The following is a 14,730-nucleotide window of genomic DNA, read 5'->3' as shown; positions in this document are numbered from 1 at the left end:
GCCACCACATAATCTTCGATTAAAGATTGGTTCACCTATTATTCTCCTGAGCGTTTTGAATCCACCTTAATAATGCAAAGGTACACGTTTAGTCATAAAAAATTTCACCGGAAATATTCTTGAAGTGACCATTTTAACTGAAAAGTTTAAAGGGCAAGTGGTCTTGTTACCGCGAAGTCCAATGATACAGTCACATTGTACCATATCTTCAAAAGATTATTCCATGCCTATAAATAAGTCTCAAGGCTCAAAAATATCAATTTGTGTTCAAAGTCCTTCACCTTCAAATCCCAAACCAGTACATTTTTACACCAGCTTTCCATTTTCGCTTGTAAATAATAATTTCATTGTAATAAGGGGTAACGGTATTTGAAAATCAGTCATTGATAATCCATGTCAAGAAATCTATGTCACAACAAAGGGTTTGCCTCCCAAAAACTAAAATTCCAACTTTATGATTTATACTGGAACTAGTTTTGTATCCCTTTTTTACAAATTTTAACACATTTTCTCAAGGATCTTGTAACTCCAAAAATATAGGGCTTCTTCGCTAATGGATAATCGAATTGTCATAACTTCAACTCCTAACTTTTTAATATATACATATACATTCATACATAGTTACATGTCCCAGCCGTTTGTCCATCCTTCGCTTTAATTTTTATACGTAGCGATAATTACATTAAGTTCGAAATGAATTTCATTTCACTTTTTCAAAGAACCCGAATTTATCCTCTGTCACCGAAATTCTGTCTGATTTCTAAGAAAAGTAAGAATTGTTCATCAATTTTATTCTTCCAATCTATAAATCGGAAGCATTTATCATGAACGGTGTTTGCTGTAGAGAGTTTTTTGTAGCCAGTGATTGAGGATATTGAGCTGGAGGATCGACAAATACTTAAAAAAATGTAAGGTCAATTAACGAGGAATAATTTAAGGGCTGAAAAATAAGACAATTCGATACATTGCATACATACATGAAATTTCACCTCAATTATTTATTGTCTCAGCGTCATTGAAAATATTGAACATCGAATAGAGGTATGTCACTTATTCCATTGAATAAAAATGAAGATAATTCTCTGAAAGTTTGTTTGCTCATAAGCACCAACGTTATCATTTTAAACTAATAGAATTCTTTTTCATTAAAATCTAAACAACTTGCTTTTATTTACCAGCTTCTAAAAAGTATAACACAATTTTTTACTTCTTACAAAAATAATGCCTAAATTGTTGCATTTTACTATCCGTTATAATAACATCAATCAAAATACTCTCTTCATTGTTTGGGTCAGCCCTCGTATTAACAACCGCAGCATTTTTATACAACCATGGTGTTTCGGAACCTCCATTTTTTACTCGCATAGTCACCTTTTTTCTGCCAGTCGTTTCTAGAACCTTTCTTTCGACATCTTCTACCAAATCTTGAATTCCTTTAAATGTTTTAGATGAAACCATTTTTAAACTTTCGTCTGGTCCTTCTGATTTTAAGTCGGAAAGGAGATCAATTTTATTGCCAACATTGATAATAGGTGGCATTTGGATATTTTCAATGTGTGAAAGATTCGCCGTTAGTGATTCTAGAGTTCTTTCAACGTGATGTCGTTGTTCCAACCAAGTTTCATGGGATAAATCTTGAACATGTATGATGACATCCTGAAAAAGAGAAGAAGATTATGAAGATATTAAGAAAATAAAAAAATAATATCAAAGTTAATACTAACCGCCATCATGGCATCTTCTAAAGTTGCAATGAAACATTCAATTAAACCCGTTGGAATATCCGACATGAAGCCCACAGTATCCATGTAGATAACCTCAAGATTGCATGGTAACAGACCAGCGTGTGCTGTTACATCAAGAGTGGCAAAAAGTTGATCCCGAGGCTGCATTGTTTGTTCGTTAGTCAGAGCTTTAATTAAAGACGTCTTTCCAGCATTAGTGTAACCAACAACGGCGACAATAGGGAAATTCTTCTGCTTTCTTTTGCTTCGTATGAGTTTTCTATGCGATCTTATTCTGTCGAGCTCATCTTTTAGTTTTTTCTCTCGTGTCTTCAACATTTCCTTTTGAATGTCTGAAAAAGCATATCCCTGCTTTCTGGACATCGATGGATTCGCATCTTTCATTTGTCCCCAAATATAAGGAATCTCTGCCATTGCAACTTGTAGTTTAGCTTCAGCTGTAGTCGCATGCAGTCGTAAGATTTGAATAACAACCGAATAACGATCTAGAACAGGAATACCGAACTCGCCTTCAAGTAGACGTTTCTGTGCGAAACTAAGAGTTCCCTTGCTTATAAAAAGCGCAGTCAATGGTTTTGCTCCCGACCGACCTTTGCTCACAATTTTCTTGAGTTCTTCCAGCTTACCAGAGCCAAAGAGGACTCGTTTTTCCAACGACTCCAGAGGAACTTTCATACTCAATTGAACATTACAGTTGGGAAGGGAGTGGACCAAAGCTTCAGCCTCTTTCAACTGTAAATCTGGATTGGAAGCGGACTTTTTCGAACCCCATTTGACGTACGGTTGGATAACAAAGATATTCTGCTCGATATTCTGGCCATGTGATAGATTCATAGCAGTGTTGGCAACTTCTTCGTAGTCACGGTCTTCTAAGTTGATTCCGTGATTAAATGAAGTATTCTCCCCCTCCTCGTCATCGTCATTATTACGGATTTTATTTGTTTCAAACATATTTTTTCTATTGCGGATGCCTTTGACTCCAGTGAACTGTGTGTATTTGCAACGTTTGGAACAAACGGCGCTCCACACAACAGGCGCTGACCTTTGCCTTAGTGCATTTGCACATAAATTCACAAGTTGCCTTCTTAACATAATTTTTTATTCTTAGTCTAAATATAAATAATTAAAAGGTTTCTTCTTTTAAGATTGTGTGTTTATCTTCCGCTGCCATCCACGCAGCTTGACAAGCCTTCGTGCGATCGGCGGTGACTTTGTAGGATAAGCCAACAGCTGCCAGAGATGAGATAAGGATATTCCACTGACGAGGATAGGCTAATTTAGTTTGGATGATTTTTTGAGTAAAATAGCAACCGGAAAATCCTTAACACAATTAAAAGAACAATAAAACATTAAAGTTATATAAGATGACACTAAACTATTATTGTTTTAGGAAAGAATTTCGTACCCAGCCAAAATGTAGCCAAACCAGTGAAGAGTGATCTTGACATGCACTCCATATATGAATCAAATCCAGGATGGATTTCTCTTTGTTGATCTTTTAGGCGCTTTATATCATTCATAATAGTTATAATATCTGTTTTAAAAGAGCTGTATATTATTAAAGTCGTAAGTTCATGCGGATATTCGATATGAGGTTTGAAAATATAAAAATTATCGTAAATTTGTGAAATGTTTTGATGTTTACGAAGATGACAGAGCATCTGTCAACTGTCTTATGAACTGACAGACAGATCGGACTCGAAATAGGAATGGATGCATTCAGAGTAGTTCTAATGTCGTTGTACAATTTGTTTCACAGTGATAACAATAAGGTCGTGTTTAGATTTTTGGTTTTTTGATGAATTAACAGTGTTTGTGGTTTAATATTAAAGCGAAGCGGTACGGTTCACCTCCACCGGTATACCTCTGCCAGTTTGGAGGTAAACCGGTGGTGGTAAACCAGTGGAGGTAAACTGGCAGAGGTAAATTGTCGGTGGTAAACTGGCAGAAGTAAACCGACAGAGGTAAACAGTCACGTACCGATATTAAAGTGCAGTGAGAAATATGCCAAATCAGGAATAACTTATATTTAATTTGTTTATCTGTTTTCCATTTCGCAGATTAAATCTTTATCCATTGCGAGATTTAACTTAACATTTTATTGACTGTAGTTGTACTGCGGTTGTTGTATTTGTTATTACATAAAATTCTAGGTCCAACTTACAATTCAGCTTCTATAAGGTCCAATTCTTAAAAATTGGGATGCAATAGATTGTATACTAACAGTCTTATTTAAAAACGCTGTATAGAGCCTGCATAAAGTTATGTAATCTCTATAATGCCTCTAAACGCAAAAATGCTATTTATAAAACTTATACAAGGTTGCATATTCCCATAATAAGCTAAACGCGTTGAATAGAGCCTACATAAGGAAATTATTATTATTATTTCGTAAATGTCATTTTGATTTCTCTCCTCTCTTTTTGAAATTAAAATAAAACAATAATGCCTCTCCAGTTTAGCTCGTGAGCCGAAGAAACGAAGAATTTAAAAAAAAAAAATATAGATTTTCGAAAGAGAATATGATAAAAATAATTGGAATTATTTTGTTATATTTTAGTTGTTATGACAACAAGCTGATTTTTTAGACATTTTGGTACTTTTTTTGATATAACTATATATAACTAAAATTTAACTAAAATAACTAAAATTTATAGCAGAATTTTTTATAAATAGGAATTTTCGCATACCTACATAAATCCTTATTCGCTGTATAACTATTCATCCGTTTAGCGAATTCTATTAAATAAGACTGTAACAATATAATCCCTTGGTATGCAAATGAACTACTTTTAGAATTATTTGCAGAATAATAGCTTGTATAATGTCTGTGAATATAAAATTGACAGATCATATACAAAACCCGTATGTTTTAGTATGGAATGACCTGTTTAAGGCCTGACAAAAATGTTCAACTATTAATCGTGATTAAGTTAAGTACAAACAATTCCTTTATTTCTTGCAAATAAAGGGTTTTAAAAAATACATTAGACAACTGAAAGTTCTTAAGAAACTAATAACTCAGAAAATTATATGCACAATTTGTATTTACATAATTATTAATATCAAGAAATTCTAAACTCGATCCCAAGCAAGCAATTTAGTAGCAAAGCTATCTCTCGAGCTACCAAAGTGTCCCCATATTAGACAGTCATCATCCCCGTCCTGCTATACGTTGCACAAGTATAGAATATGCTAAAAGCAGATGAAAGCACCTTGGGCTGTTTCGAGAGAAGAGTTCTTCGTGGGATCTACGGTCCCGTATACATAGAAGGTGATTGGATGAGAAGATGGAACGAGGAGCTGTAAAGGGCTGTACAGCGAATATGACTTAGCCAGAAGGGTAAAAGTCCAACGACTCTGATGAATGCGTTTCGTAGAACTAATGCTCCGGCCCGGAAAGTCTTCGAATCCATACCCACTGGACAGCGCAGTAGAGAAAGACCGTGCAACAAGTTAAGCGAACAAGTGGAAAGTGACCCCAACCAATTAGAGCGCGAAACTGGAGACATCTAGCTAGGGATCGAGCTAGATGGAGAAGTTTTTTGGGTGAGGCCCTAGTTCACATAGGACTGTGACACAGGATTTGTTAACAGATATAAGTTTATGAGTTGAAATTTTCATTTAAAAATAAAAATAAAAGCTTTTAAAATTGACTTAAAGAGGATTTACATGTTTCTAGCTCCATCTTCAAAAGGTAAGGAGGCAAATACATGTCGTAATCCGAAAGTGGAAGAGAATGTATCTTTTTTTACTTCCTATGCAAATCTATAATTTTTTGACAATTCAGTATTGCTGAAACCCTAAAAATAAATATAATAATAATAATAAAACTAAAATAAATAAAAAAACCTAACAAAAGTAATGTAAAGTCGCCTTGAATTAAATCATAGAGTTCAAAATAGCTTAAACATAGATTCTGTTGTGTTTATTTTTGGACTGCAGGATATTATATTAAAATGGGTTTAAATTGTCTATGACATTTCCGAATTTTGATGCGTTAAAGGTATGAATTGTTTGTGCACCATACAATCATTTGAACACATCTAATCTTCTATTTTGAACTGACCTCTCAACTAAATGAAAACTGTCATTGTGAATGTTCCATTTAGTATGAAATGTCAACATTGATATTTACTTATAAGACGGTTTTCCAATCTAAACAGAAACACGAAAAATGTAAATAAGTCGGTTTTAAAAACTGTAATCATGACAAAAAATCTGGGTGGATGGATCCACAGTTTTACTGTTACCGACACGCTCATCCACAAACAGGGCTATACCATCTATAAAATAACATCAGTTGTAAGAAACTATTTTCATTCACTTAGCGCTTTGAGCTACTCAATAGATTTTTCCCAAAAAACAATTTTAGGTTTTTCCTCGTTCAGTCCCAGAAGCCCTCACTTGTATATCCGTATGGAAGCGGTTCCATGATGTGAAACGCCTCTACCGGGAAATATCTCGTCGACATAAAACAATGCATCTTAATGGTTGTGTACCTGAGCCAACCGATCACAGTTATTTTAAACGATTCGATGCCAAAGTCATCCAGAGTCGAAAAGAATACATCCTTGATTTACTAGACTTTGTAGCCCAACATCCGGCCCTTTATAAGTCTCATTCGTTTATGCATTTCTTCGATGATGGTCATTCAGCTGAGAATTCACCTTTTCACAAAGATCCATCGTCCAAGGGTAACATTGAGGCAATTTGTGACAAACTGGACATACAGTACGACGATAGTTTGAGTCTAGTTGATCCTAAGAAAGAACAGACGTTCGCGCAGTCATTTGAAAATAAGCTTGTAAAGCCTCCCGAAGAATCGATGGCCATGTTAGAAAATGTTAAAGATGAAACACCTCCCAATGAACCTAAGGAGTCCGTGCGGGATTTTTCGAAGATCTTGACACCGATGGTGTCGTTCGAGGGAGAGGATAACGATTATATATACGAAGCAGCGTTGGAATTCAGTCGAGCAGTTCAAGCTGAAGTAAACATGGAATATGCTGACGCCTACAAAGGGTACAAGAAGGGCGTCGATGTTCTTCTCTCAGGAGCAAAAGGTAAGAGTCATTTAAAGTCGGTGTTTTACGGTACCACGTTTTTTTTATTTTTATTTTATTAAAAGACGACTCCAATGAAGAGCGAAAAAATATAGCAAAAACCAAAGTTAATAAATATATGTCCAGAGCTGAAGACATTTTTGAAAAATTCTTACAAAACCAAGAAGATGATAGCAAAGTAAGTCGTACATAATTTTGTCTCCGTTCAGGACAAACACGCTTAACATTTTAATTCGTCTTTACAGAACAATTTTCAACTCTCTATTGATGTGACTGATTGCTGTGATTCGAAACCCAGTTCACTGTACTTAGAACGTCCATGGAATCATTTGGCCAAGTATAAAGTTCTTCGGATTATTGACACCGTAATGCTTGTGCAAAACGTTACCGACAAAACTGTATTCATTATGAAGGGAATAGAAAAACCCTCAAGTAATTCGCCCGCCCAAACAGTATTTCTACCCCAAGGTGTACCTTATATGGTCAGCTTGGTGGCATTCTTTCAGTCCGAACAAAAGATATTTTTTCTACTGCAACAAGCTAAGGGTGGCAAGTTGTTTGACTACGTAAAGTCGTATACACCCACTAGCGTGAAGACAGTTTCTCTTAGTGAGATTTTTACCGAAGTCGATCCGGAAAAAAATAAAACAAATTGTATCTCAGCTGAAAATCTGGCCAAGTCAAATACCCATGACTCAGGTTTTGCTGAGACACCTGACATTCCAACTGCATCGGAAAATATGGATTTTAACGATATCGTGATTTGTTCACAGAAACTTATTGAATCTGTTTCAAATACTCTTAAAGAGGTGGATAATAAGAAAGAAGAGCAACTCACAGTTGAAGATGTTAGTCCCTTGCCTCTGACTCCGTCCAGATTTCCAAAGTCTCCGAAGAAAAAGATGAGTCTACCGGAAGCAAGCGTCAAGCAGTGGGCAAGAGAATTGATTACAGCTGTTAACGCGTTGCATTCCAAAGGTGTGATATTGGGGTGAGATTCTGAGTTATTCTCTACTGCGACACACGAATGAAACAAACCTTTTCTACTTTTTACTTTTAGAGACCTTCATGGTGGTAACCTACTCTTGGGTTCAAAGGGGCAATTACTTTTGACGTACTTCTATCAAAACGAAGGGATATCTGACGGATTACAAAAGGTTTGCAGTCCTAAGGCCTTGTCTGAACACTATGTCGCTCCTGAAAGGCCATTGACAACAAAATCCGACTGGTGGAGCTGTGGGGTTGCATTATATCAATTGCTTTTGGGTGTGGTAAGTATACAATATTTCAAGCATTTATTCATATTCTTAATGTTTGTAATTTTTGTTTTGTTTTTGTTTCAAGTCTTTCAAACAATGTCACCCTGGCAGTATGGATCTCTATAGTTCAATACAATATCCACATGTAGAAATCTCTGAAGAAGCAGTTGATTTGCTTGAGGGATTATTACAAATAACGCCAGTATTAAGATTTGATTTTGATAAAATATGTGAGCATTCATTTTTCAAAGGAACTAACTGGGAAGAGTTGGCCCATATTGGTATCAATTCAATTTGAAATGTGTATTTTTCTGACTGCTAAAATTTATCATAATTATTATATATATTTATACTTGTATTAATAATAAATAAATAATCAAGAAAGTGTGTAAAATATTCAAAATTATTTAATATTTATTGTCCCTAAGCTCGTTTTCAATGAAGTGGTTTAAGGACGTCAGATTAGTTTGATACTTCATCAAGAGATCTGCAAGGATGCATTGTAGTACGGGAGTTAAAATATCGTTAACACGTAAAAGAAAAAAGTACTGAAGCTAAGTTAGCACTATCCAAAAAAAGGCTGGGATGCGACCAACACTAATAACTTCCCATCAACGTCGAGAAATGTCAAAATATTCAATTCGGCAAATCGGATCGATTACAATAACTTGGAATGGGAAATTAACAATGATCTTGCTTCAAAATATCAGGTTTTTAATACAAAGTGTTATAGAATGCAGTCTTTTTGGAGTCAGACCATTGTAAGATTTTGAAGCCATCCATAATTTCATGAAATTTCAAGATTTTGTTTGTACCGGCTTGATACTTTTATAACGAATAGCGTTTGTGTGACGTGTTTTAACCATTTTATTAATCGAATTGATTTCTATTTAGACAGTTCACTGCTTAGTTTTTTTAATTAATTATGTTATCCAAATGACAAGAAAAACCGTTACCTAAACATCAAGGCTCGAAGTTTTGTATAAAATCCGGTTAGTTTTGAGCAGGGATGTTATAGGGTAAATTTATATTTTTTTTTACCATCAGATCATTATTTTTTTTAAAGTAACTATATAGTATATCAATATGTTTTTGAAATAAATAAAAAGAACAAATTCAGTTTGATTAAAATATATATATTGGTTGCGAAGCACCAACAAGCTTCGGATACGGACGGATTTACTGTTGACAACTAACGCAAACGAATTAAGGACAACGAACTTTGGATATGCACGTGGAATGTTAGGTCCCTTAACAGACCACGTGCAGCCGAAGAATTAGCGGAGGCCCTAGACTGCTATAAAGCAGACATCACCTAGATCCAGGAAATACGATGGGATGGGCCGGGCAAAAAGAGGATGAAATCAAGGCTAAATTTTGCAACATAAGCCTGATATGCGCGCGCGCCCCCACAGAAGAGAAAGACGACAACAGCAGAGATACGTTCTTCGAGCTCTTAGACAAAACATATTATGAGCAGTGTCCTAGCTACGATATTAAAATAGTCCTGGGCAATTTTAATGCCAAGCTGGGAAGGGAAGACATCTTTGGTGAAATAATCGGGAAGAACAGCCTGCACGACAACACTTCCGACAATGGATTCAGGCTCATAGATTTTGTTGGCGAAACGTTATGGTAGCCAGTACGAGTTTTCCACATCTCAACATCCACAAAGAAACTTGGACTTCTCCAGATCAATCTACCCTCAACCAGATTGACCATATTGCGATCGACGCCAGACACGCTTCCAGCATCATGGATGTACGAACTTTCCGAGGAGCTAACATCGACTCGGATCACTCCCTCGTTGTAGCCAAGGTTACCAGACTCAAGGCAAAACAGGGAGGTGCTGCGAGAAGGTACAACGTCGAACGGCTACATTCGCCAGAGATCGCCAAATCCTTTTCCGACCGAGTTACAAGTAACCTCTCTCGAAGTTCTCTGCCGCCAAAACAATGTATCGAAAATCAGTGGCAACATTGCCAAAATGCAATCAGAGAAGCCGCCTCTGATGTGCTGGGTTTCAAATAGCCACCAACAAGGAACCCCTGGTTTGATGAGGAATGTCGGCAGGCAAATGCAGTCAAACAATAGGCACGCAAAGCGGCGCTGCATAAAAGGACGAGAACGCCGGCTTCTCAGAAGGAAAAAGAGAGGGCATGAGAAGCGTGCGGTCGAAGATGTTGAGAGGTTTAAAAGCAGGAATGAAGTTCGAAAGTTTTATGAACAGGTGAAATGAAATTCAAAGGTACATGAACCTAGAACCGAAGGCTGCAAAGACGAAAGTGGGAACATCATAGTGGAACCGCAGTCAATGCTGAGGATGTAGAAGGACCACTTATGCAGACTGTGTAACGGCGACGACGAACTGAATTTCGCTGTCAGACAGGATGATCCATTCAACATAGACGACGAAAGCCAACAATCCCGTCCTCCCGACTTAGACGAAGTAAAGATTATCATATCTAAGCTGAAGTCTAATAAAGCCGCTGGAGGCGATGGCTTGAATGCCGACCTCTTTAAAGCAGCTGGAGATAAGTTAGTTAGGAGCATGCTCAGTATTGTTTGCCCGATCTTGAAAAAAGGAGACCCTCTAAGCTGCACCAACTATAGAGGAATCAGTCTACTTAACATCGCCTATTAAATCTTCTCTGTCGTAATATGTGAAAGTCTAAAGCCCATCGGTTTGGTTTTAGACCAGCAAAGTCCACAGTCGGTCAAATATTCACATTACGGCTATCCTGGAAAAAACCTAAGAACACCAAATCGACACCCACCATCTTTTCATCGAATTTAAGGCCGCATATGACAGCATCTACAGGGACGAGCTGTATAGAGCCATGTCTAGTTTTGGTATCCTTTCCAAACTCTTCCGTTTGTGCAGGATGACCATGGAGAATTCACGCTGCTCCATAAAGGTTGGAAACAACTTAACAGAACCTTTCGACGTCAAAAAAGGTTTTAGACAAGGTGATGCGCTGTCATGTGATTTTGTTAACATCGTGCTTGAAAGAATATAGCAGAGCTCACACTTCAACACTAGAGGCACTATCTTTCATAAGTCTGTCCAATTGCTAGCATATGCTGATGACATTGACATAATCGGAAAAACTCAGCGTGATGTCAATGGGGCTTTTGTGAGCATTGAGGCAGAGGCGGCAAAAATGAGTTTAAAGGTTAATGAGGGCAAAACAAAGTACTTGCTGTCGTCAAGAAAGGACATATAACACCGACGTCTTGGTCAAAACGTCACCATCGACAGACGTAACTTTGAGGTAGTAATGCAGAAAACAACACCAGCGCTGAGATCAAACGCAGAATAACTCTTGCTAACCGCTGTTTCTTTGGACTAAAAAAGCAATTGAGTGGTAAAATCCTCTCTCGAGAGACCAAAGTGTTGCTATATAAGACCCTTATCATCCCCGTCCTGCTATACGGTGCAGAAGCATGGACTATGACAAAAGCGGATGAAAGCAGCTTGGGTCGCTTCGAGAGAAAAGTTCTTCATGTGATCTACGGTCCCGTATGCATCGAAGGGGAATAGAGGAAAAGATTTAACGACGAGCTGTGCAATGACTTAAACTTAGCCAGAAGGGTAAAAGTCCAACGACTAAGATGGCTGGGTCACGAAGAGCGCATGGAAACCAATGCTCCGGCCCGGAAAGTCTTCAAATCCGCACCCACAGGACAGCGCAGTAGAGAAAGACCGCGAATCAGGTGGCGCGCACAAGTGGAAGGTGACCTCACCCAACTTGGAGCGCGAAACTGGAGACATCTAGCTAGGGACCGAGCTAGATGGAGAAGTTTGTTGGGTGAGGCCCTAGTTCACACAAGACTGTAGCGCCACCTTAAGTAAGTAAGTAAGTAGCTTAAGAACCAGAAGAGATATCGACTTCAAATAAATTTTGTTATACAGATAATAAGGCAGAAAGATTCAGAAAGGGGTCTCAAGAAAATTGCGTACGTGGTTTTTTTACCATAGCAATTTAAAAAAATTTTGGTTAACCCTAAATATCTTACGAACCAAAAACGCTACAGATTTGAATTAAATTTTATATTATATACTGTAACGTGATACCAAACAAGTATATTTGTGAAAAAAATCCAATTAACGGTTATTTTTAATAAATCAAAAAAACTGAACAAAAAAATTGTCACCTCGAAAATTTTACGCATACAAAATGATTTTATCTCCAAAACAATTTTGTGCAACGAAAAATAACGTTTTAACATCCACTAAATTTTTGAGAAAAATCGAATTGACAGTTTTTTTATAAAAAATAAAACCTAAACAATCAATACTCAAAAAGAAATTTGAGATTATGGCTTCCTTTTCAGAAAAATCGAATTGACAGTTTTTTTTACAAAAAATTTAAACCTAAACAAAAAAATTAATAAAAGTTGGTAAAAATTGATTTTCGACTCAAATATCTTTTCAAAACTTTGAGATATTAGCTTTAAACTACTTTTATCTTTTAAAAAATATTGTTGGCAACATTCAGTAAAATTTTGAGAAAAATTTAATTGACAGATTTTTTTTACAAAAAAAAAGAAACCTAACAATACTAAAACTTGGTAAAAATACTTGTGGTAATTTTAAAAGTTTTATCAATTAACATCTTTTTTAATCCAACACAAAAACCTACAAACTTTTAAGCAAGACAAATCGACAGACGGGATGGGAGTTATCAGTGAGGGTCATCACAGCCTCTTTTTGAAATTTAGGATCCAAATAGTTTAATACATATAACAAAAACAAGGTTTGGGTTTTAATTTAACATTAACAAGAAAACGAGCAACTAAGCGAGTTATAAATTAAGTTAACAAATAATCTCGAGGGCAGCAAAATGATATTCGTTTACTCCCACTGACCTGGTTTCAACTTCACCGTCATATGTCTTCCGTTTTTTATTTTTAAAATATAAATTTTGTATTTATATAAAAGGTAAAATATAAATTTAATCATTTCCATACAATAAACAACAATACTCGACACACCTTGGGAATTTGATGCAGCTCGGCTATGTCCTACCTAAATACAAGTTCGTCGGCCTTTCTTTCAAAGTCTTTTAGGCGTATTGCCAAGTTAAAACTCTGTCGTATAACCCATACTTCCATTTCACCGTAGGTCTTTATCCAGCTTTATCGCACCCCTCTAAAAATTTAAACTTACCATTGAAGGAACTGCTTATTTCACATTCGTAGGCTAAGTTTGTGTGCAAAATTTATTTTTGATGTTACGCCTTCAAGCTTAGCTATTCCATAATGACTGCTGCTCATATCATATTAAATTTCTCAAGTCTTGTAAATAAAAGTTGAACTCATAAAGCCATTAAAATCAGACTATTTTTTCTCTGAAAAAATCCAAGTTACACCATTCTCTTCATTTTTCGTCAAGTATCTTAGTTGTATTCTCATATTTCATTTGTTTAAGATGTCTTAAATATTTGATTTATATTTAAAACTGTTGAGCAACTTGCGTCTCCGTGGAATTTTTACTTTATTTTCAAGACAGGGTCAAAAGAATTTAATACACATCTTAAATTTGCTTGTTTAAAAGCTTCTGTTTTTGCGGTTTTTTTTGTACCTCCCTTCATGTTTTTTTTCCATACTAACCTTTATTTTTTGGGTAATAATAAAAGAAACTAAGACTTTGGACCATTTTATTTTGGATAATTTTTATTGTGCGCGCACTAAAGGGGTTATGAATACCCTTACAATATTTAAACACAGTGCGAGAAATTACGAAAGGAGGATATGATTAGAAAGGAGAAACCGATGCACATTGGTTTTAAATCACTGCACATTGTAATGAGTGGGAAATATTGAACATGGTAAAACATTCCGTTCGAAATCTGGTTCAAGGCTAAACTGGTGAGCATTTCTAGATGTACGGGTATTAATGTATTATAAAACAATGATAGGCATGAGACCTTGCGGCGGGCCGGTGTTCAAGAGCTCTTTTCTCAATCATGTACTCTAGTACGTGATTGGGGCACCAGCCCAACTATGAGAATTATACCCGAGTTTTGGAAGAATAAAGGCGTTAAAAAGCTTCTTGCTTAGTCTGAGAAAACCTAAACACTTAGCAGCATTTTTGGCAATGCCGAATATTGTGATGCTTATACGTAGAATTGTGATGCTTATACGTAGAATTGAAAGATTTTCAGTCTCTTCGATGCAAGTACCACCCAAAGATAGTGGCATTGGGGAAGGGTTACGCTTTTGAGACAGTAGACAGCATTTAGTTTTCGAGCTTTAAATTCTACATGATTTTTTATTTCTCATTGGACAACGCTGTCATGATCAGGAGCACTGGGGCACACAGGCGTTTTTCTTGTGGATATCAGTTTTGAACCGTCCAATACTACTTGAAGTGAACGTACCGAAAGTTAATTTCTAACCCAACAAAGAAGAGATTCATCAATGCCAAAAGCACGCATTTTCTAAAAGAGAGCTTGATAGAGCATTCTATAAAATGACTCAGAAATATCACAAAGGAAAAATTTTACTTTCTCCAAAACGATGTAAAGATTGGTTCGACTGTTTGGTGAGATAAAGCCTGAGATCAGTAGTGGATCTTTTGCTACGAAACCCATACTGCCGGTCATTAAGAAGCTCTCGTTCTTCAAGATATTTTTTAAGGTGAAAATTAATTAG

General features: G+C 36.3%; 3 protein-coding genes across 3 annotated transcripts; 1 reads left to right on the top strand and 2 right to left on the bottom strand.

Annotated features, from left to right (window-relative positions):
- Positions 1–1,135: 1,135 nt before the first annotated feature.
- LOC129941041 (putative GTP-binding protein 6) lies at positions 1,136–2,837 on the bottom strand. The gene is made up of 2 exons (XM_056049581.1): positions 1,725–2,837; positions 1,136–1,656 (listed from the first exon to the last, which is right to left on the bottom strand). Exons 1-2 carry the CDS (start codon positions 2,835–2,837, stop codon positions 1,204–1,206), a joined length of 1,566 nt encoding a protein of 521 aa, XP_055905556.1. The 3' UTR covers positions 1,136–1,203.
- Positions 2,823–3,408, bottom strand: LOC129941042 (transmembrane protein 141). Its single transcript, XM_056049582.1, has 2 exons — positions 3,151–3,408; positions 2,823–3,065 (listed from the first exon to the last, which is right to left on the bottom strand). Exons 1-2 carry the CDS (start codon positions 3,404–3,406, stop codon positions 2,869–2,871), a joined length of 453 nt encoding a protein of 150 aa, XP_055905557.1. The 5' UTR covers positions 3,407–3,408; the 3' UTR covers positions 2,823–2,868.
- A 2,455-nt stretch (positions 3,409–5,863) lies between these two features.
- Positions 5,864–8,466, top strand: LOC129942233 (ribosomal protein S6 kinase delta-1). Its single transcript, XM_056051089.1, has 6 exons — positions 5,864–6,050; positions 6,121–6,811; positions 6,877–6,989; positions 7,057–7,802; positions 7,872–8,082; positions 8,156–8,466. Exons 1-6 carry the CDS (start codon positions 5,955–5,957, stop codon positions 8,366–8,368), a joined length of 2,070 nt encoding a protein of 689 aa, XP_055907064.1. The 5' UTR covers positions 5,864–5,954; the 3' UTR covers positions 8,369–8,466.
- Positions 8,467–14,730: the final 6,264 nt, after the last annotated feature.

This window comes from Eupeodes corollae, chromosome 1 (assembly GCF_945859685.1).
Source record: "Eupeodes corollae chromosome 1, idEupCoro1.1, whole genome shotgun sequence".
In the NCBI taxonomy this organism is placed as follows: Eukaryota; Metazoa; Arthropoda; class Insecta; order Diptera; family Syrphidae; genus Eupeodes; species Eupeodes corollae.
Note: the sequence above shows the minus strand (reverse complement) of the source record. Positions and strands in the feature narration are given on the sequence as shown.